General features: G+C 36.5%; 1 protein-coding gene across 9 annotated transcripts in view; it reads left to right on the top strand.

The window, feature by feature from the left end:
• Nucleotides 1-22,704, top strand: part of PTBP3 (polypyrimidine tract binding protein 3) — a 114,847-nt gene that overhangs the window by 83,391 nt on the left and 8,752 nt on the right. For all 9 annotated transcript variants that reach the window (XM_054500524.2, XM_054500525.2, XM_054500520.2 and 6 more), the window contains 5 exons: nt 15,199-15,276; nt 17,855-17,994; nt 18,597-18,630; nt 21,539-21,631; nt 22,392-22,608. In XM_054500524.2, the coding sequence (XP_054356499.1) occupies nt 15,199-15,276; nt 17,855-17,994; nt 18,597-18,630; nt 21,539-21,631; nt 22,392-22,608 (562 nt within the window). The remainder of the gene's footprint in view (nt 1-15,198; nt 15,277-17,854; nt 17,995-18,596; nt 18,631-21,538; nt 21,632-22,391; nt 22,609-22,704) is intronic.

Raw genomic sequence — 22,704 nt, 5'->3', positions numbered from 1 at the left:
TATAGGTGAGAAAATTAAAAGAATTAAGACAATCAAATTATAAAATTAAGACAACCAAATGATTGTCCAAACCCTTCTAAAAAATAGTTCATTACTTTAAAGTAAAAGCTTTTTTATTATTTTTAATTTAAAAAGCCAAGGGAATGAGTCAGTGCATCTTTCTAATATTGATAAAATGTCTGTTTTGGCTTCTTTGACCAAATTTTTGTGTTTTGTATTTGTTACCAGCCCCTAACTTACTTATCTGATTTGGCAGTGACAAAGGTCTTTGTCATTACCATTTTAATAACAAATGATAGAAATATTTGGGGCAAAAAAAAATACTGGGGCAAATTAAAGTTTGCCAAAACTCAGCTATCAAATGTAAGAATTCACTTATTCTAATAATTGATTATATACTCTTGGTGCAATTAATGTTCTGTATTATGAGACGAGGACATTTTTAAAATATGTTAAGAATTTTGATTTCTGAATATAAAATATCAGAATGTTCATATCCTTTCTCATTGTTATTAATAAATCCTTAGTCACTGCAAAATAATGTGTACATCCTAAAAAAGTGATTCATCAGAGAACAATGCACTTTATATATTGTGTGAAAGTTTCTCTACTTTGCGTATCACTAATATTTGACACAGTTTCACTATTCACTTCTTTTTTCTTTTGGCTTCTGAAACACCACTCTCCTTACTTTCTTCCTACTTCACTGGCTGTTCTTTCTCTTTTAAAGGTTTCTCTTTACAGTCTCTAGGGCTGAGTCATAAGCACTATGTCCTTGCTTTTAGTGACATTTGTTATACCTATAGAAAAGCTTATAAAACACGTAAGTATATAAATACCCATGTGATTACCACCCAGGTTAAGAAATAAAATATTTATACATACTGAAGAAGCATCCTGTGTACCTTTCTTCATCAATTTTGTTCACTCTCCTTCCCCCAAGATAACCACAGTCCCAAATTTGATAATTATTCTCTTGCTATTCTGTTTTCCTGTTGTTTTTTTTACCACTCATTATATATCCCTAAATGCAACTTAAAATTTTTTTTAAAGCATTCAATACTTTAAAGCATTAAAAAAATTTTAAAGCTGTATTTAGAACTTTACATAAATGGACTCATGCTGGTTTTCTTTTGTGACTTTATTTGCCCTGTATGTCTTTGGTGATTCATCCATATTCATACATGTGGCTATTGCTCATTCATTCTCAGTACGGTCAAGTCTGTAGTATCCCATTGGAATAATAATATATCATGGTTCGTTTATCCATTTTATTGTTGATAAATATTTTGGTTGTTTTAGTTTGATGCTACTATGAACATTCTTTCCTGCTGCACAAGAGTTTTCTCTAAGAAGTACACAGGAAAGGAATTGTTGGGTCATAGAGAACATTTTTCTTCAGTTTTATTACATAATGCCAGTTTTCAAAGTGATTGCACCAGTTTATAACTGCATTGTGAGATTAAAATAATTTTTTAAGCCATCTCCTACCGAAAGGAGTGAGATTAAAAAAATTTTATTTTAGTGTGTGGTAAATGGTATCTTAACATAGTTTTCACTTGCATTTTCCTAATTACCAATGAGGTTGAACATATTTTTGTTTATTATTCATCCTCTCATAAATTTTGTTTTATTTATTTATTTATTACACGAATAAATTCTTTAGTGGTGATTTCTGAGATTTCGGTGCACCCATCACCCAAGCAGTGTACACTGTACTCAATGTGTAGTCTTTTACCTCTCACCGCTATCCCCGTGCAATTCTTTTATCTGTTTTTGTGTTTTATTTCTCCTTTTTTTCTTACTTAGTTGCAGGAATTCATTATGTATTCCAGATACTAGTCCATTGTTGGTTATATGGGTTGCAAATAGTTTCTCCCAGTTTTGGCTTGTTGATTTATTCTCTTAATGATACTTTTATGTTGTCAAGTTTATTTCTTATTTTCTTTATATTTGTGCTTTTTTGTGTGTCTTGTTTAAGAAATCCTTTGTGATATAAGGTCATAAATATATTTACTTATATTCTAAAGTTTATGGTGTTTTAGTAATAATTTAAACTTTGAAATTAAATTTTGTCTGAAATTAAGTTGCAAGAGTAGTACAAAGAACTGTGTGTATGTTATTCAGATTGCCCTATTGTTAATATCATGCCATATTTACTTATCATCTGAGTATTTATGTGTATGTATGTATATACGTATATAATATATACACTACCTATATTTGTGTATGCATGTGTGTGTATATTTATTTTCTCCCACCTCCAAACCACTTGAGTAAGTTGCAGATATGATGTCCCTTTATGTCTAAATTAATCGTTGTGTATTTACTAAGAACAAGGACATTCTTACTAAATACAGTTTAATTATCAAAGTTAGGAAATTAACATCTATACAGTCCTTTAATCCATAGACTTTTTGTTTTTTTGAGATGATCTTTCTCTGTCTTCGAGGCTAGAGTGCAGTGGCGTGATCATAGCTCATTCTAGCCTTGACCTTGGGCTCAAGTGATCCTCCTGCCTTAGCCTCCAAAGTAGCTAGACTGTAGGTGAACAACACTACATCTGGCTTTTTTTTTTTTTTTTTGGTCATTTTTTGTGGAGATGGAGTCTTGCTGTTTCAGTCAGGCTAGTCTCAAACTCCTGGGCTCAAGTGATCCTCCCACCTCAGCCTCCCAAAGTGCCAGTTGTGAAAATAATGTCTTTTATGACAGAATTTTTTCTGGTAAAGATCCAAACAAGTATCAGGCTAATTTATTTGTCATGTCTCTTTCGAGTCATTTAATTCAGAACATTTCTTTATTCTGTGTCTTTCATAACTATTGTTATTTATTTATTTATTTATTTTTGCGACAGGAACTTAATCTGTTGCCCAGGCTGAAGTGCAGTGATGCGATCACAGCTAACTGCAACCTCAACCTCCAGGGCTCAAGTGATCCTTGTACCTCAGCCTCTTGGGTGGCTGGGACTACAGTCACTCGCCATCATACCCGGCTAATTTTTATTTTTATTTTCTTGTAGAGACAGAGTCTCACTGTGTTGCCCAGGTTGGACTGTTGGATTTTTGAAGAGTCTAGGGAGGATATTTTTTGTAGAATGTCTTTCAATATAGATGTCTGGGTTTTCCTCATCATTGTATATGTTTTTGAGCAGAAATACTGCAGAAATAATTTTGTGTCTTTCCTACCTCAGTACATTAGGAGACACACATGATGTTAATTTATCCTTTTTCTTGTGGTGTTAGCTTTGATCACTTATTAAAGTGGTCTTGCAAGTTTCTTCCCTGTAATGTTACTGTTTTTCCCTTTGTAATGAATTTACTGGTTGAGATGATAAATACCCTGTTCTTACCACTTTTCACCTTTTCTTTTTTTTTTTTTTTTTTTTTTTTTTTGAGACAGAGTCTTGCTCTTTCGCCCAGGCTGGAGTGCAGTGGTGTGATCTCGGCTCACTGCTAGCTCCGCTTCCCAGGTTGACACCATTCTCCTGCCTCAACCTCCCGAGTAGCTGGTACTACAGGTGCCTGCCGCCACGCCCCGCTAATTTTTTGTATTTTTAGTGGAGATGGGCTTTCACTGTGTTAGCCAGGATGGTCTCAATCGCCTCCTGACCTCGTGATCCACCCACCTTAGCCTCCCAAAGTGCTGGGATTACAGGCGTGAGCCACCGTGCCCAGCCTACCTTTTATTTTTCACATCTGTTGCCAAAATTATTTGTTACTGTGTTGGTTGCCATGAGATAATTTGCTAATTCCATCATTTCTTCTACTTTTATTAGCTAGCATTTTATTATAAAGAATGTTGTTCTTGGCTGGGTGCGGTGGCTCACACCTGTAATCTCTGCACTTTGGGAGGCCGAGGTGGGCGGATCAATTGAGGTCGGGAGTTTGAGACCATCCTGGCCAACATGGTGAAACCCTGTCTCTACTAAAAATACAAAAATTAGCCAGGCGTGGTGGCACGTGCCCGTAGTCCCAGCTACTAGGGGGGTTGAGGCAGGAAAATTGCTTGAACCTGGGAGGCAGAGGCTGCAGTGAACCAAGATCCCTCTACTGCACTCCAGCCTGGGCGACAGAGCAAGACTCCATCTCAAAAAAAAAAAAAAATGTTTTTCTTGGCTGAGCACAGTGGCTCACACCTGTAATCCCAGCACTTTGAGAGGATGAGGTTTCTTATTATCACTTTCATTCATTTATTTCATGTCAGTAAGGACTCATAGATTCTTATTTTATTCTACAGGTTATAATTTCCTACTTTCGTTTTTCATTTTACGTTCAAATTGCCCCTGATTTGGCCAGTAGGAGCCCGTTCACACTGGCTCTGTGGCCTTTTGACATGCCACCATCATAATTGGAGCACTCCCTTTCTTTCTGGCACTAGATATTCCAGATCTTCTTTACCCAACCTGGCACTGGAATCAGCCATTTCTTCAATGAGCCCTGGTTTCTTTTAGGGGAAAATGGTATTTAAAAATCAATATCTAAACATTAGATGTGCTCATTGATAATAGGGCATGACTAAATGGACATGACTAGGACATGTGTCTATGTTTGCTTCATAAATATATGTTTCTCTGTGTGTGTGTGTATTTTAAAAAACAAATTTTAACTGAAAATCCTGATTCCAATCCAGCACCCTTTACATATTGGTAACTCTCCAAGAATAAGAAATCTGATTCCCATTAGCCTCAACATGTTTACTTATTTGCTCAATCTTAGATTACACAGAAGTGGTTTCGGAATTGCAAACACATACTACTAACTTTAGTTTTTGTTTGTTTGTTTTTGTTTTTGAGGCAGAGTCTTGCTCTGCCCAGTGTGGAGTGCAGTGGTACAATCTGGGCTCGCTGCAACATTTGCCTCCCGGGTTCAAGCAGTTCTCATTCCTCAGCCTCCTGAGTAGCTGGGACAACAGATTTGCACCACCACACCCGGCTAATTTTTTTGTATTTTTTGTAGAGACAGGGTTTTGCCATGTTGGCCAAGCTGGTCTTGAACTCCTGACCTCAAGTGATCTGCCCGCCTTGGCCTCCCAAAGTGCTGGGATTACAGGTGTGAGCCACTGTGCCCGGCCGAGCTTAATACTTACAAGACTTGTTTTTCTGGGCATTGCTACATTGGTCTAGTTGTCTCCTTTTGTCATTACCAGAAGTTTGAATCTCTGCTAAAGTCTTTTTTATCTTACTCTTCTTCAAGACTATCTTGGCAATTCTTGACCATTTGTATTTCTTAAGCATTTTAAGATCAGCTTGTTGAGTTCCAAAAAGAAAAAAAAGCAGCAACAGTAGCTATTGGGGTTTTGATTGGGATTACATTGAATTTACAAATGAGTTGAAGATAATTGACATCATTACAATAGAATCTTCCAGTCTTTGAACATTGTGCATCTGTCCATTCATTTGGACTTTTTTTTTTTTTTTTTTTTTTTGAGACAGGGTTTTGCTCAGTCGCCTAGGCTGAAGTGCAGTGGTGCAATCATGGTTCACTGCAGCCTTGACCTCCAGGCTCAGGCAGTCCTCCCACCTCAGCCTCCTGAGTAGCCAGGACCACAGGCACACATCACCATGCTCTGCTAATTAAAAAAAAAATTTTTTGTGGAGGTAGGGTCCCTCTATATTACCTAGATTGGTCTAAAACTCCTGGTCTCAAGTGATCCTCCAAACTCTGCTTCCCAAAGCACTAGGATTACCAGCGTGAGCCACTGCAGCCTGGATGTTTGTTCATGTCTTTCATTAAAGTTGGGTGACTTTTCTCCTTAAAGATTTGCACGTTTTTTGTTGCATTTATTCCTGAGAATTTTTTTTTTGGAGGCAGAGTCTCACTCTGTTGCCCAGGCTGGAGTGCAGTGTCGTGATCTCGGCTCACTATAACCTCCGCCTCCCGGATCCAAGCAATTCTCTTGCCTCAGCCTCCCGAAGCTGGGACTACAGGTGCATGCCAAAACGCCTGGCTAATTTTTTTGTATTTTTAGTAGAGATGGGGTTTCACCGTGTTAGCTAGGATGGTCTTGATCTCCTGACCTCGTGATCCACCTGTCTCGGCCTCCCAAAGTGCTGGGATTACAGGTGTGAGCCACCGTGCCCAGCTATTCCTGAGAACTTCTTACTTTTACTTTTATTTTACATGGCATAGTGTGGTGTCTAAGAACCATACTTTTTGTATTCTGATTCTGGACCTATTATTTATGAGCTGTGTAATCTTGGGCAAGTTACTTAACTACTCTGCATTTCTCTTTCTTTCTATGTGTAATGTGTAACAGTTCTTAACTGGTAGGGTTGTGAAGATTAAATGTGCTCATGTACATGAAGAGTTTAAAATGATACCTAACATAAACCCAATGTAAGTTTGAAGTAACATTATTGTTTTGTTTTCTGACTGTTGGTAATACAGAAATACAACATTGTTATCTCTTGATTTCATAACTCAGAAACCCTGGTAAACTCTTATGAATTCCAGTAATTTGCGTGTGGATTCTTTTTACTTTTCAATATACATAGTCATATCATCTACAGATAATGTCAGTTTATATCCTTTCTTCTAATCCCTGGGGCTTTTTTTATTTTTTGAGACAGAGTCTCGATCTGTTGCCCAGGTTGGGTGCAGTTGCACAATCTTGGCTCACTGCAACCTCTGCCTCCCGGGTTCAAGCAATTCTCATGCCGCAGCCTCCTGAGTAGCTGGGATTACAGGTGCCTGCCACCACATCTAGCTAATTTTTTGTATTTTTAGTAGAGATGGGGTTTCACCATGTTGGCCAGCCTGGTCTCAAATGCCTCACCTCAAGTGATCCACTCACCTTGGCCCCCCAAAATACTGGGATTACAGACGTGAGCCACTGTGCCTGGCCTAATCCCTGGGACTTTAATTCTTTTTCTTGCTTAAGTAAGATAGACCAAACTTCTAAAATTAATATAGAAATGAGAAAAGAAAGCATTTAGAATAGAGCTGCTGAAAACTTTTTTTTTTTTTTAAGCTGTAAGACTTAATATAGAGCTGCAGTAATCAAGCCAGTTTGATAATGTCAGAAGGATAGATATATAGATTAATGGAGCATATTAGAGAGGCTAGAAATAGATCCACAGATGTGGTCAATTGATTTTCAACAAAGTTGCCAATCTAATCCACTAGGGAAAGGGAAAATCTTTCAACAAGTGGGTTTTGTATAAGTGGATATTGGTATTGGGGATAAAAAGTATTAACCATTATCCTTTGGCATACTGACAAATTAAATTGAAATGGATCTTAGTCCTGTATGTAAAATTTGTTGCGTGGACCTGTAGTTCCAGCTATTCAGGAGGCCGAGGTTGAAGGATCACTTGAGCCCAGGAGTTCTGGGCTATAGTGCTCTGTGCTGATCAGATGTCTACACTGAAGTTCAGCATCAATATTGTGACTTCCCAGGAGAGGAGGTCCACAAGGTTGCCTAAGGAAGGATGAACTGGTCCAGGTCAGAAACAGAGGAGGTCAAAACTCCCATGTAGATCAGTAGTGGTAGTGTGCCTGTGAATAGCCACTGCACTCCAGCCTGGGCAACATAGCAAGACCCTGTCTCTTAAAAACAAATACACTTATATCTATAAAATTTCCAGAAGAAGACATAGGAGAAAATCTTTGTAACCTGGAGATATGCAAAGTTTATTAGACCACAGAAAGCACAAACCATAAAAGGAAATAATTTACATATTGTACATCATAGTTTTAGTGCTCTGCTGCTTGAAAGATAAAACCAAAAGGCAAACATCACTCACTCCAAGTTGGCAAAACCTCTGGCTCCTACCTAGCCTGGTGATTTGTGAAATTTAAAAATGTTGCTGGGGGCAGTGGCCAGCACACCTGTAGTCCCTGTTACATGGGAGGCTGAGGCAGGAGGATTGTTTGAGTTCAGGCTTGAGTGCGCTTTAATCAAGCCTGTGAATAGCTGCTGTACTCCATTTCAGGCCACACAGTCAGACCCCATCTCTAAAAAATATATAAATAAATTAATTAAAATGTGATTTAATGTTAAGTGTTAATTAAACACAAATGTTCTTAGCAGTTTTATTTATAATAGCCAAAATCTAGAAGTGTTGTACTAACAGCTGAATAGATAAAAGTGGTCCTTCTATGCAATCAAGTACTATTCAGCAATAAAAAGGAATAAAGTAGTGATAAAGGCAAAGGGATCATGCTGAACAAGAGAAGCCAAACAGAAAGGAACACCTATTGTATAATTCTGTTTGTATATATTTCTATAAAATGCAAACTAATCTATAGTGTGAGAAAGATCAGTAGTTGCCTGAGGACAAGGTTTGGAGAGAGAGAGATTGCAGAGGGATATGAGAAAATTTTCAGGAATGATGGGAATATTTGTTATCTTGATTGTGGTGATAATTTCACATGCTTTAAATATACAGTCATGCATTGCTTAACCACAAGGATACGTTCTGAGAAACATGTCATTAGGTGGTTTTGTTGTGTACTTAAACAAACATAGATGTTATAGCCTACTAAACACCTAGACTGTATGGCATGTTACCGTAATGAATATTATCGGCAGCTATAACATATGGTAAGTATTTGTGTATCTAAACATAGAAAGGGTACAGTAAAAATACAGTATAAAAGATAAAAATGGTACACCTGTATAGGGCACTTCCCATGAGTAGAGGTTGCAGGACTGGAAGTAATATTTTTCTTTCCTTAATAATAAATTAGCCTTAGCTTGCCCAGGCATGGTTGCTCACACCTGTAATCCCGGCACTTTGGGAGGCCGAGGCGGGTGGATCACTTGAGGTCAAGAGTTCGAGACCAGCCTGGCCAACATGATGAAACCCCATCTGTACTAAAAATACAAAAATTAGCTGGGCGTGGTGGAGAGCTTCTGTAATCCCATCTACTCGGGAGGCTTAGGCAGGAGAATTGCTTGAACCCAGGAGGCAGAGTCTGCAGTGAGCCCAGATTGTGCCACTGCACTCCAGCCTGGGTGACAAAGTGAGACTCCATTTAAAAAAAAATAATAAAGTAAAAAACAAATAAATAAATAAAATAACCTTAGCTTACTATAACTTTATAACTTCATAAACTTTTAATTTTATTTTTAACTTTTGACTCTTTTGTAATAATACTTACCTTGAAACACAAGCACATTGTGTAGAAAATATTTTTGTTTACAAGCTGTACAAAAATATTTTTTCTTCGTATCCTTATTCTGTAAACTTTTTTCTATTAAACTTTTTTCAACTTTTAGTTTTTTGTTAAAAACTAAGACACATACACACGTTAGCCTAGGCCTACCCAAGGTCAGGATTGTCAGTATCACTGTCTTCTACTTCTACATCTTGTCCCACTGGAAGGTCTTCAGGGACAGTAACATGCATGAAGCTGTCATCTCCTATAATGACAATACTTTCTTATGGAATACCTCCTAAAGGACCTGCTCGAAGCTGTTTTACAGTTTAAAAAAAAAAAAAAAAACAAGTAGGAGTACACTCTAAAATAACAATAAAAAGTATAGTATAGTATATACTATATAATAAAAGTATAGTATGTATATAAACCAGTAACATAATTCTTTATTAGCAAGTATTATATACTATACACAATTTTATTTTTTGTACTTTTATATTATTGAGTTTGTTTATGCCAGCATCACTACAAACATATGAGGAATATGTTGCACTGCAGTGTTGAAATGGCTATAACATTACTGGGCAATAGGAATTTTTCAGTTCCATTATAATCATATGGGACCACCATTGTATATGTGGATCATTATTGACTGCTGCACATGACAATATATTAAAACTCATCACATTGTACATAGATATACATAATATAGTACATACACATGTATATATGTACATTGTATTGTATATAAGTTAGAAAAGAAATTAAGTCAAATCATTTTACTCTAATGCTGATTACCCTCCAAAGGTTTCTGTTTCTTTTGGAGTAGATGCCCCCATCTTTATTACATTGGATTACAAGGCCCTGTACCATCTTTTTTCTTTTTGACAAACCTTTTTTCGTGCTCCCCTACTTCATCCTTCTACCCCTCAATACTGATATCCCTATTGTTTGTCAAACATATTAGGTATGGTCCAACCTCCAGATCGTTCCACTGGTTATTTCTTCTGCCTGGAGTGCTTTTCTCCCAGGTACACTGAGAGAGATTTTTCTCATCTGCCTTCTTTGACCTGCCTTGACAAGGTCTTCCTCAGAGCTCTCCTGATTGATCCTTCCTTCCCTCCCTCCCTCCCTTCCTTCCTTCCCTCCCTCCCTCCCTCCCTTCCCTCCCTCCCTCCCTCCCTCCCTTCCTTCCTTCCTTTTCTTCTTCCTCCTCTCCCCTCCCTCTCTTTTCTTTTCTTTTTTTTCCTCTCTCTTTCTTTTCTTTCTTTCAACAGATCTCTCTCACTCTGTTACCCAGGCTGGAGTGCAGTGGTGCAATCATGCCTCACTGCAGCCTGGAACTCCTGGGCGCAAGCAATCCTTCCACCTCAGCCTCCTGAGTAGCTGGGAATACGGGCAGGTACCACCATGCCTGGCTAATTTTAAAGTTTTTGTAGAGAGGGGGTGTCTCACTATGTTTTCCAGGCTTCTCTTGAACTCTTGGCCTGAAGTGACCCACCCACCTTGGCCTCCCAAAGTGCTGGGATTCTAGGTGTGAGTCACTATGCCCAGCCTGTTTTTTTCCATAGATAGTAATTGTCACCTTACATGCTATACAATTAACTTATTGCATATTCTGTGTATTGTTTATTCTGTTTTTAATCTCTCTTAAACTTCACCAGGGCAGACTTGGGGAGTAGGATGCCTATTTAGTTTACTAATGTTTCCTAATTCCTGAAGCAAAATAACCATGCAAACAATATTTGCTGAATAAATGTTTATTATTCTGTTTTTTCCACTACTGGTTTGAAGTTTAGCACTGTTTTTGTTGTTATCTATATTTTTAACTTTCAAACATTTTACCAAAATCTAATGTTAATTAATAGCTCTACCTTTTCTTACGTAATAGAAGAATATTAGTACACTTGGACTCCTTTTGCCTCCTCCTTACCTGTGATGTTATTATATTTTTACATTATTTGACTTTAATCTTGCAATTTGCTATATTGTTTTGTACAATCAGTGATTAAACCATATATAACTCTTTAGGCTTTTCATTCCTTCTTGCAACTCAGACATGCCATCTGAAAACACTTATATTCTTCCTGAAGGATATTTTTTAGTATTTCACTTAAGAAAGGTCTATGGTAACATATTTGAAGTTTTTATTTGCCCCAAAATATCTTTCTTTTGTTATCAATTTTAAGAGTTATTTTTGCTGAGTATAAAGTTCTAGGTCGACAGGTATTTTTTCTTTCAGCGTATTAAAGATATCATTCTGTGGTATTCTGATTTCCATTGTTGCTCTTAGAAAGTCAGTTGTCAAGCTAACTACTGCTCTGTTTTTTCTGGCTGTTCTTTAGGGATTTTCCTTTTCTTTGGTGTCCTTTTTCTTTTGTGTAATTTCAGTATGATGTATTCATTTAAGGATTTATTTTTATTCTAATTGGAGCCCATTGGGCTTCTTGAGTCAGTGGATTGTTTGTTATTTTTAGTGGTTCTAGAAATTATGCTTTCATATATTCCCCCTTACCACTATTTCTCTCCTTTCTGGAGCTTTGATTAGACATGTTATACCCCCATACTGTCCTCAGTGTGTCAAACTTACTTTTCTTTCTGAGCTGCGTTTGGAATAATTCTTAGGACCTAACTTTCAGTTCACTGATGACGCTCTTCAACTTGGTTTAATTGTTGTTAAATCTGTCCTATAATTTTAGATCTTAGCAATTGTGGCTTTCATTTCTAGAAATTTTATTTGGTTCATTTTTAAAAAGTGTCTCCTGTACTACAGATATTTTTTGTATGTCTTTTTTCAAACATACTGTTTAAATCTTCATCTGCTTAATTTAGTATCTCAGATTTTTTGTAATTTTCTTTCTGCTTAGATATTTCTGACTTTTTGGGTTTTTTTGTGGGGGAGGGTGGAGATGAGTTATTCACTTTACTTGGAGAATTAATTATGATTGTCCTTTGAGGCTCAGGATTAAGGTGTTTGTTCCTCCAGAGAGAATTTGCTTGCCTGCAACATTAAAGGCTCTAGTTCAGGATCATTTCAACCTAGATTCATAGCTTGATTTTCCTTTGGACTTCCAAGAAATGTAAATTTGGGCTGTAAATTTTTGTGAAAGCTTCCTTTTGGTTAGAACTTTTCAGGAGACTTTTCTCCCTTCTCTGCTGGTCACAAAGCAAACCTTCCTCGTAGTCTTTTGAAGATGGGAGGAATAGTAGATAGGGTAGGTTATTTTCAGCTTATATTAATAGGTTAATGCAGTGAGAGTATCCTGTTGACTTCTCACTGTGGGCTAACCCTGGGATTTGCTTCTGGCCTGCTACCCCATGAGCTGATCAAACCAAAGCTCAGTGTCACAGGGTTAGAGTTTGGGTCTAGTTACTCCTTATAATCTCGGCAGCTTTTAGGTTTTTTAAAGAAAGTCTTTATACTTGTTCATTGAGCATTTTTCTGCAGTAAGGTTGGTTTATATTAATTATTCTCCAATTTAGACATTAAGCTTGTTTCTTTAGGATTTTGCTATTTCAAATAACACTGTGATAAACTGATTTCATAGGTTAAAATGTTATCTTATGTATTAATTCGTATTGCCTTGGTTGCTATCATGGTGGTACATTTTCCAAATGTGAAGAATCCGTTCTTATTCAGATCTGAAACATTTTTCTTAAAGGTTTGTGTAATTGCCTCATTCTGAAATGAAGATATGAATCCATTGTCTAACAGGTTACTTTGCTATATAATGTTTCTGTTTCTGCTTATTTAGGGAGTGTGGATTCTATAGACACTTGAAAAATGTGTGTTTTGTCAAATTTTAGCAAATGTTCTTATTAATCTTATTTTACATGGAAACAGTTATTCAAATTTGGTCTTGATAATTGTTTGCCAGTCCTTTTATGTATTTCTAGTTAATGTTCTATGACAGTTATCTCAAAATCTTTCCTCATTTCTCTCAAATCTACTGCTTGCTAGAGCTCTCTCTGCTCACCCCTTCTGTAGCCATCTGTGTTAGCCACTTTGCTGTGCTTTACGACTACTCCCCCTCATCAGTGGTTGATAGAAATTAATGTTTATTTCTCTCCCATGTCTCGGCAGCTGTGAATAAGCTCTTGCAGCCATCCTCCACTTGTTTTTTTTATCTAGGGCTCACGCTAAAGATCCACTCCTTTTTGAGACATGGCATTCTTGGGGCAGAGAGTCAAGAATAAGGGAGCAGGTATAAACCCATAATGCCACTTAAAGGCTCTGTGTAGAAGTAATGTGTCATTTCCACCAGTATCCTTTGGGAAAAACATGACATGATCAAGCCCAGTGTGAACCGCATGGAAATGTGTGCTTTTCCACCTAAAGGCATTGCAAGTCATGTTTGGCCAGTTATCTAGAAGGGGGCAAGTGAATATTTGGCAACAGTAATACAGTATCCACCGTATCTCTCCTTATGTTTAACTTTGTTTTTAGCCTTTCTAGTGTAGATGTTCATAATTGCTTGTGCCTATCTTGAGGCCTCTTTGTGAAGTCTTCCTTTGTGCCTTTAGTGTAGTGTTTTCTGTTGTAAAAATGAATCGTTTTACCTATGATCTTGAGCTTGCTTGTGAGTAAGTTTGGCAAAGACAAAATCTTGTCTGCTTTGTTCAGAATCCTCACTAGAATGCTTAGCTCATGATATGCTCTCAACATGTATTTGTTAAATGGATTTCACTCTCCCTTCTTACTTCATCAATTATTCTGTCAGTTACTCTAATTTTTTGAATCTCAATGTCAATTCTCTGTGCTAATTCTATCCCTGCAATCTTTTGTGACTGTATTTTCTTGAATTACTATAATTAGGTACGTATTTAATAAATTATATTAAATAATTCTTTTTAATGAAGAAGATAAAACTATATGAGTTTTTAACTCCTGGAAAATAGAGCCTACATACTTGCGCCTATAAATGTAGTCATCTCCCTATCATTGAAAAAGCAAACTCCCCCCTTTGCGGTTTGCAGTCCAACCTCTCACTATTTCTGTAATACTGTTGTTTTACCTTTTTCGTTTCTCATTCTCTGTGCCCTATATTGAAGGTCCTCCCCATGCCCCTTTTGAAACTATTCCTCTAGATTCTGAGGTACTGTAATTCCTTGTTTTTTTCCTGTTCCTAGGGCTAGTCTCTTTGTCTTTTCTGTAGGATATTCCCTTTCCTTCTATTGCTTAAGTGTACCTGTACCCCCAGGCTGTATCTTTAGCCTTCTTCATTTCTTGTCTTGTGCCCTTTTTAGTGGAGATCTCATTTGGATGGCTTTCACATTTATTTCTACACAGGTAATTCACAAATTTATGTGTTTACTTATAATAATCTGAGTTTGCTCCCTTATTTCCACTTTTGGCCATTTCTATTTGAATAGCTCATCATCATCTTAAATTTGATGTTCCCCGAAACCAAATTAATCATTTGTCTACTAAAACTGACTCTCCATTGGAACTAACTCCCGTTTTTGTTGATGATACACAGTCACCAGGCTTCTTAAAGGAAAGAGAAGACCAGCATTTGTTTAGCATTTAGTACACACTAAATACCATGCTTCTTCGATTACATAATATCTGGCTCAGGTTTTACCTCCAGTGAAAACTTCTCTGACTAGTCACAGTGAATCCTCTGTGATCACTTCTTATTCCAATTGTAATATGTTTGAATTTGTACCATTCAGCCGTCATCATGAATCTCCTATAATTCGTACTTTTAGTTTGTAAGCCTCTCAAAAGCAAGGATTTTAACTCATTTTTTTTAATCAGCATAGTTACCCCACAGATACAGATTTAATAACATTTAGTAAGTAACTGATTTTTCATTATGAAATATTGCTCTAAATAAGAGAAAGAATCTCAGGCTAATCCAAAACTAAATTATAGCTAAACTGTACTCTTGGTCCTTGAACCCAATTGAAAGGGGTTAGCCTTTGGAAGTGGCAGAGGCTCTTTTTATACATTAAAGATCACTTGTTGAACAGATCTTTACTCGTAACAGAATCTCTTTGTTAGTAATATACTTTCATAGAACCATTTTATATTGCTTTGATAACGATATTTATAGAAGGTAGTGTGTTTACTTTAGCTTCTCTTTCCCATTAGGTGCACCAGGTATAATTTCTTCACCATATGCAGGGGCTGCTGGATTTGCCCCAGCCATTGGATTTCCTCAAGCTACAGGTGATTCTTTTAAGTTGGATTTGAAATGACTTTAATGAAGTTGTATATTTTCTAGGAACTTATCAAGATGAAGAATGTTATCATATTTGAAGAATTTACCATAAAGCATTATACATATCAGCTGTAGAAGTGTAGTGATTTGTATGATATATAGCTTCCTTGTTATTTACAAATTATTCTCTCTGGTCCCATTTTTAATTCCAATAATCCATTATGTGTTCTGCATCATTTATGTTTGCTTTTGGCACAAATAACTATAGGCTAACTACATTAAATAACCTTAGATTTGCCTTTCCAGTTGTTATATAAAATGTATAAGCTGCTTCTGTCTTTACTGATAAGCTTATCAATTATGTGTTGAACAGACCTGTCTTGTCTTTGGGCCTTCAATTCCTTTGACAGTACTCAACAAATAATATGCGGTCATACTATACATTCACTATTCATCTTCGGAAAACCTTTTGTCATTAATGGGTTTTGAAGATTACGATAGAGGGGTATGCATGCTGTTTATTTCAGTGGATATATATTTTGTCTCTTTAGCTAATGGAGGTGATTAAGAGATAGGAGTTGATTAATACTTTGATAATGATTCCCATTATTTTCCAAGTAGTAAACAAAATGAATTTGATTATAATTTAAGGAAAAGAGAAAATATTACTTTATGGTTTTATCTCTGGTGTCTAAAGAAAACACTGAGGTTGGTGATTAGGGGAATGGCAGAGTGGTAAGCCTACTCCACGTACTTCCAACTTAAACTGATTCGTGACTGTAACTACATTTTAAATTGCATCATAGCTGCTTTCTGGCAGTAATCTTTATATTCTAACCTTTGAATTCTGGGAATTTTAACTACTCTCTCTCTCTCTTTTTTTTTTTTTTTTTGTTGTTGTAAGACAGATAGCTCGCTCTGTTTCCCAGGCTGGAATGCAGTGGTGCAATCTTGGCTTACTGCAACCTCCACTTCCTGGGTTCAAACGATTCTCATGCCTCAGCCTTCTGAGTAGCTGGGACTAGAAGTGCATGTCACCATGCCCAGCTAATTTTTGTATTTTTGGTAGAGATGGGGTTTCGCCATGTTGGCCAGGTTGGTCTCAAACTCCTGGCCTCAAGTAATTGGCCTGCCTCAGCCTCCCAAAGTGCTGGGATTAAAGGGTGAGCCACTGCACCTGGCCAATAACTACTCTCTTTTTGATGGAGAGGATGGAGTTAACAGAAAGAGTGATATGAAGGTTGAGGTTTTAAATTTTACCATCTTGGTGGTTTTTAGTATATCTTAACATATGTTTAATTAAGTGAATATTCTACCTATTATGTTAAAAACATAGTTTTATTTATTTGAAGCTCCTCGAGGTTTAATAATTGGTGGGCATTTTGATATGTTTTCCGTCATTTTGGATATTTCTTTTAGATATACTCTATGTATAAATATTAATTAATATTAAGAAAGATGAAAAGTGAATAAAAGAGGGCTTCTGACTTGATAAGACTTTTAAGCTGATAGAAGATAAACACACACACACACACACACACACACACACACATCCTACAGTGTAGCTCAACAGTGCTCTTAGCTCATGAATAACAGACATACAAACAGCAAAAGTTATGCAAAAGTCAGGGTTGGACTGGAGGGGCATGGAAATATGTCATGTGAGGGCTATTGATTTCGTGCAGTAGTATTCAGCCAGAGAATGTGGTCTGCACAGTTTTAAAATTCAGCAGTATGGATGATGGTAGTTATGACCTTCTTAGATTATCAAGCAGAATAGGCTGAATGTAAAATATATTATAATTTAATTACATGATTTGTGGTGAATTGGCCAGACTGTTTATTTTAAAGAGTCATTAAATTAAGGAATTGGTTCATTTTGCATAAACTAGAGGTTTTACCTTAGACAGTTTTTAAGCTGAGAACACAAAATAGTGGGAAAGTGTGCTGTTTTAAGTATAGTGTCAGTATTCTGGTGTTACTGAGCTTTCAGAATTTCCATAGTACCTAGAGAAGTAGAGAGCTCAGAGCATTTCTGCTACAAAAGAATATTGGATTCTGTATATATCTATTTTGGTCAGGATAATTTTTAATATAGCATTTTATACACTCACAAAATGTTTTTCCCATATAAAATGTCATATAGCACTACCTAGCATGCATGTTTTTGACTTCTGCCGAAGGACTTTAAAAAAATACATATCTGATTTTATGGTAGAAGTCAGTATGAAAAGCATATACACTTGATAGAAGGGTGTTAGGATATATCTATTGTAAGAAACAGAGGGAGTGTTTGTAGTTGATAGACCCTCTGAAAAGCCTAATAGCGTTAGGCCCAGTGAGTTCAGTTACTCTGCAGAGTACTGTGTGGATAACAGTGCAGTAAGTATAATAATGTCAACAGATGAGGAGCTCAGCTTGCAGACAGACTCTGTAGGGCAGAAAACTGGCCTTCAGTATCTTTATGGTAGCCTTGACACATTTTCTTTCTGTATTTTTCCTTACCTCTTTATTTACTTAAATTGTATCAAGTGTTACAATTCTTCAAATGATTAGAATATGAAATGCTTTTGGTATTTTTAAAAGGTCTATCAGTTCCAGCTGTTCCTGGAGCTCTTGGTCCTCTCACAATCACCTCCTCTGCTGTCACTGGAAGGATGGCCATTCCTGGGGCTAGTGGTATACCAGGAAATTCTGTTCTACTCGTCACAAATCTCAATCCTGATGTGAGTTGAAAAGTATTACATGTAAATTGTCTTTCAGGAGAAGGTATAGTAGCACTTTTTTCTTTCTTTCTTTCTTTCTTTTTCTTTCTTTTTCTTTCTTTCTTTCTTTGAAAGGGTTTCACTCTGTTACTCAGGCTCGAGTGTGGTGCTGCATTCACTCACTGTGACCTCTGCTTCCTGGGCTCAAGTGATCCTCCCACCTCAGGCTCTCAAGTAGCTAGGACTACAGGTGCCCACTACCACACCTGGCTAATTTTTTTTTTTAATTCTTTTGTAGAAACAGGATCTTGCTATGTTGCCCAGGCTGGTCTCGAGCTCCTGGGCTCAAGCGATTCACCCACCTCAGCCTCCCAAAGTGCTGGGATTACAGGTGTGAGCCACCATGCCCAGCCGTGGTAGCTTCTGATCCAGGGTTGTATTCAAATTAAAATGCTTAAGTTTGTTTTAAGAATTTTTATTAAAATTCATCACTAGTATATACAGAAGAAGCATATAAAACCATGCTTTAAAATAAAATCAACTGCCATTACAGTATAAATAAACTTATTTTCAATTTTTACTTAAATTATTGTCAGACACTTACTTTGTGTTACCCTTTGCAGCTTATCACACCACATGGGCTTTTTATCCTATTTGGTAAGTTCATTTTTGCTATTTTAATATTGTCTACAGGTGTGAATTGAGCACATTTCACTTTTTTAGTAATATGTATTGATTACTTCTATGTGCCAAGTATTGTGCTGACACTGAGGATAAAACAGTGAATAAGACTTAGTAATTACAATGATGATTTATAGTATGGGAAATAGAGGTTTTGTAAAGGGAGTGTGACGCAGGGAGACCTAACCTAGCAGAGGGACTCAATAGAAATGATAGTTAAGCTGACTTGTTCAACATGAGTAAGAATCAGCCAGACAGAAAGGGAGGGCAGTGTCTTCACAGGGGAGGGGAGAGGGGAGAGATGGGTCCTGGTGCATGGAAGTGAAGGAAGCCCAGTGGTGAGCATAGGCAAGCATAACGGAGACCTGGTAAAGGTGGACAGCTGTGTAGGGTCAAAATTGCGAAGAGCTGTTAAAAGCTTTGTTAAGGAATTTGGTTTTTACCTAAGAACAATCAGAAGCCATTGAATAGTTTTAAGGCAAGAGAGTGGCATAATGTGATTCAGGTTTTAAAAATAGTCTCCAAACTTTCGAACAGCATAGAAATATGAGAACAATGAAATAAGCAATATTTACTATTTTAAAGATTTTTATTAATGACAGTTTATTTTTCCATAAAACATGATTAACATCTAATGAGCAGTATGATTAATATGCTTTGATATTACTAAAAATCCTTGTTTTCATTTTCATTTTGATTCAGTATTCCAAGGATAGATTATTTCACTACTTGATTTTAATGGTTGTCATAGCTGAAGAAGATAAATCGTAAATATATATAATCTAAATGCAGGGGTTTCATTGTTGCTGTACTTCAATAATTATTTCATTAATTTTTCATGTAATCCACCAATTTTTGTTCATGTTTTATCTAGAAAAGTTAGATTTTTTCCCCTTAAATCAGTGGATCTTGAAAACTTGTATTTGAATATGTCTAACAAATAGAGTTAAAACTCACTGATATGCTTCATTTGTAAGATTTTTAAAATAAGATAGAAAATTGTTTCCAAATTTTTTGAACGTGATAGTTTTAGAGACACGGTCTCACTCTGTTTCCCAGGCTGAAGTGCAATGGCGTGATCATAGCTCACTGTAGTCTCAAACTCTTGGGCTCAAGCAGTCCTCCTCCCTCAGCCTTCCGAGTAGCTGGGATTGTAAGTGCAAGCCACAACACCAGGCTGATAGGTTTTTTTTAATGGAATTTTTTCAGATGTAATTTACAACCATACAGTTTACCTGCTTTGGGTTTACAACTCAAGATTTTTAGTAAATTCACAGTTGTGTGGCCATCACCACAGTCCAATTTTAGAAAATTTTCAACGCCCCAGAGAAATTCCTCATGCTCATTTGCAGTCACTATAAAAGTTTTTATTAATGATTGATGCGTGTAATTTTCAGTAATAAAATCATGTATTAATAATACATTTTAATATGACTCTTTTCTAGCCAAAGCATGTTTCATACTAAAAGTAGTTAATTTTTCACTCATTTAAAAAACGGCTGGGTGCAGTAGCTCATGCCTGTAATCCCAACACTTTGGCAGGCCAAGGCAGGAGGATCAGATTGTTTGAGACCAACCTGGGCCAGTTAGTGAGACCCCATCTCTGCAAAAAATAAACACCCACATTTTGTAAAACAAATTGTGTATGTTTAGTTTTTAAAGAATAGTTACGTCACCATCTTGTTATTTCTGAGAAAGGTAGCAAATTCAGAATACTTGTCTCTGTTATAAATTTTTAAAGTGCCATTAGTATGATAATGATGTAACTATTGAAAGATTTGTTTTTTTGAGACAGGGTCTTATTCTGTGGCCCAGGCTGGAGTGCAGTGGCACAATCTTGGCTCACTGCAGCGTCCACCTTCCAGGTTCAAGCAGTTTTCCCACCTCAGCCTCCCGAGTAGCTGGGACTACAGGTGTGCGCCACCAGGCCTGACTAATTTTTGTATTTTTTGGTAGAGAGGGGGTTTCACCATGTTGGCCAGGCTGGTCTTGAATTCCTGACCTCAAGTGATCCACCCACCTCGGCCTCCCAAAGTGCTGGGATTACAGGTGTGAGCCACGGTGCCCTGCTGAAAGATCTTATTTTTATAATATTAATGAAACTCTGTAGCACATAAACTGAAATATATTGTAATACACTGAATGAAAAAATCGAGTGAGACTGGAATTGACTTTGTAGAACCTGTTGGCCTTTAATTTTATCTATATATTAAAAATTCAAAAACTAGTTTTTTTATATTGGTTTATGTAAACAGATTAGTATAGATAAGAGTTTGATTATTACCTTTCCATACCCCAGTGAATCATTTTACCCATCCTTTAGGATTTGTGACCCACTTTGGGGAACACTAGGGTAGAAAAATCGAGGGTAATAAGATCAGTTAGGATCAATTAGGTTGTGGTAGTCCCAGTATGAAATGGTATTGACAGCTTTGATGGTAGCGAGGATTGGGAGAGGTGGACAAATATGAGAGATATTTAAACCATAGAATCAATGGGTACTGGTGATTGATTGGGTGGGTGTCAGGGTTTGAGGAAAGGAAGAAGTCAAAAGATGACTCCCAGGTGTTTGACTGGAGCAACTGTGTGAATGATGGTATTTATCTACAGCTTTAGTGAGCACTGGGAGTGGGGAGAGGAAAGGGGGGATGAATCATTTTGGGACATAATAAGTGTAGAGTGTTTATGGGACGTCCAAGTGAAAAAGAGTAAGTACATGAATAGATCTGGAACTTGGAAGAGATAAAAATTTTCAAGTGTATGTATGGAATTGCCAAGGGAGAGTATATAGTATAAGAAATGCCTTCTTTAAGTATATTAGTAAAATTAATTAAACACAACACAATCAGACGTTAAACACAGTGTTTTGTTTTGTTTTAATTAGGAGTCTATGGTGATGTACATCGAGTGAAGATTATGTTTAATAAGAAGGAAAATGCCTTGGTTCAGATGGCAGATGCAAATCAAGCTCAGCTAGGTACTAATGATTAATAATTATTAATAATAATGCGAACTTGCTCCTTTTGTGTGTGAATTTTCCTTCAAAATAAACAAACACAGCTAGTAGGAATATGATTTTACAAAAGAACACCTCCTTGTGATAATGCCTTCATTATTATTTGCATCTGTCTATATGTTAAGATTAAAAAATATTCATCACTCTTTTAAGTTTGAAGTTCATTTGTCTACTTGAACATATTGTTAATTTCTAGAGCTTTGACCCTAGGGTTTTTCCATTAAGTTTAATAAGCATGATTTGTTTTATTTCATTTTATTTATTTATTTTCCTTCCAAATTAAGTTTTCTGTAACCATTGAGTGGCTTAAAAGTTTGGGCAAACTTTGTAATGATGATACAAGAAAGGGTTCATGGCTTCACTGTTATAAAAGCTGTAAAGTATTACTCAAAATTTCTTATAAAAATGCCTTGCTTGAGATAAAACTAATATATTCAGTAACCATTTCATGAATACTTACTATGTTCCAGGCACTCTGAAACTTCATAGCACTCTACTCAGAAAATATTTTTTGTTTGTTTTAAATTGCTTTTGTTACAGTGAAATGAAGTCATTTAATATATTTCCTTGAGGGTTTTTGGATTTTGAAACCCTTTTCACCCTCAAACTGACAATACAGTTTTAAATAACTACATAAAAATAATTTATGGTAATGTTGACAGATACTACTGAGAAATCTATCCTAATACCCAAACTTTAAAATTTTCTTCCCATGCACTAGCTATGAACCATCTAAGTGGTCAGAGACTTTATGGGAAAGTGCTTCGTGCTACACTGTCCAAACATCAAGCAGTACAGCTTCCTCGAGAGGGACAAGAAGACCAAGGTCTGACTAAGGATTTCAGCAATAGTCCTTTGCATCGCTTTAAAAAGCCGGGCTCTAAAAACTTCCAGAATATCTTTCCACCATCAGCCACTCTGCATCTTTCCAACATTCCGTATGTACCTAATAAGTTATTAATCACTTAGATGATTAATAATCTACAATATGTGATTTGGGAGAGGTTAAAACCTCTGAAATTGTTCTAACCTAG

This window comes from Pongo pygmaeus, chromosome 13 (genome assembly GCF_028885625.2).
Source record: "Pongo pygmaeus isolate AG05252 chromosome 13, NHGRI_mPonPyg2-v2.0_pri, whole genome shotgun sequence".
NCBI classification, from domain to species: Eukaryota; Metazoa; Chordata; class Mammalia; order Primates; family Hominidae; genus Pongo; species Pongo pygmaeus.
The sequence above is the reverse complement of the archived record's forward strand: the minus strand, read 5'-3'. Positions and strand labels throughout refer to the sequence as shown.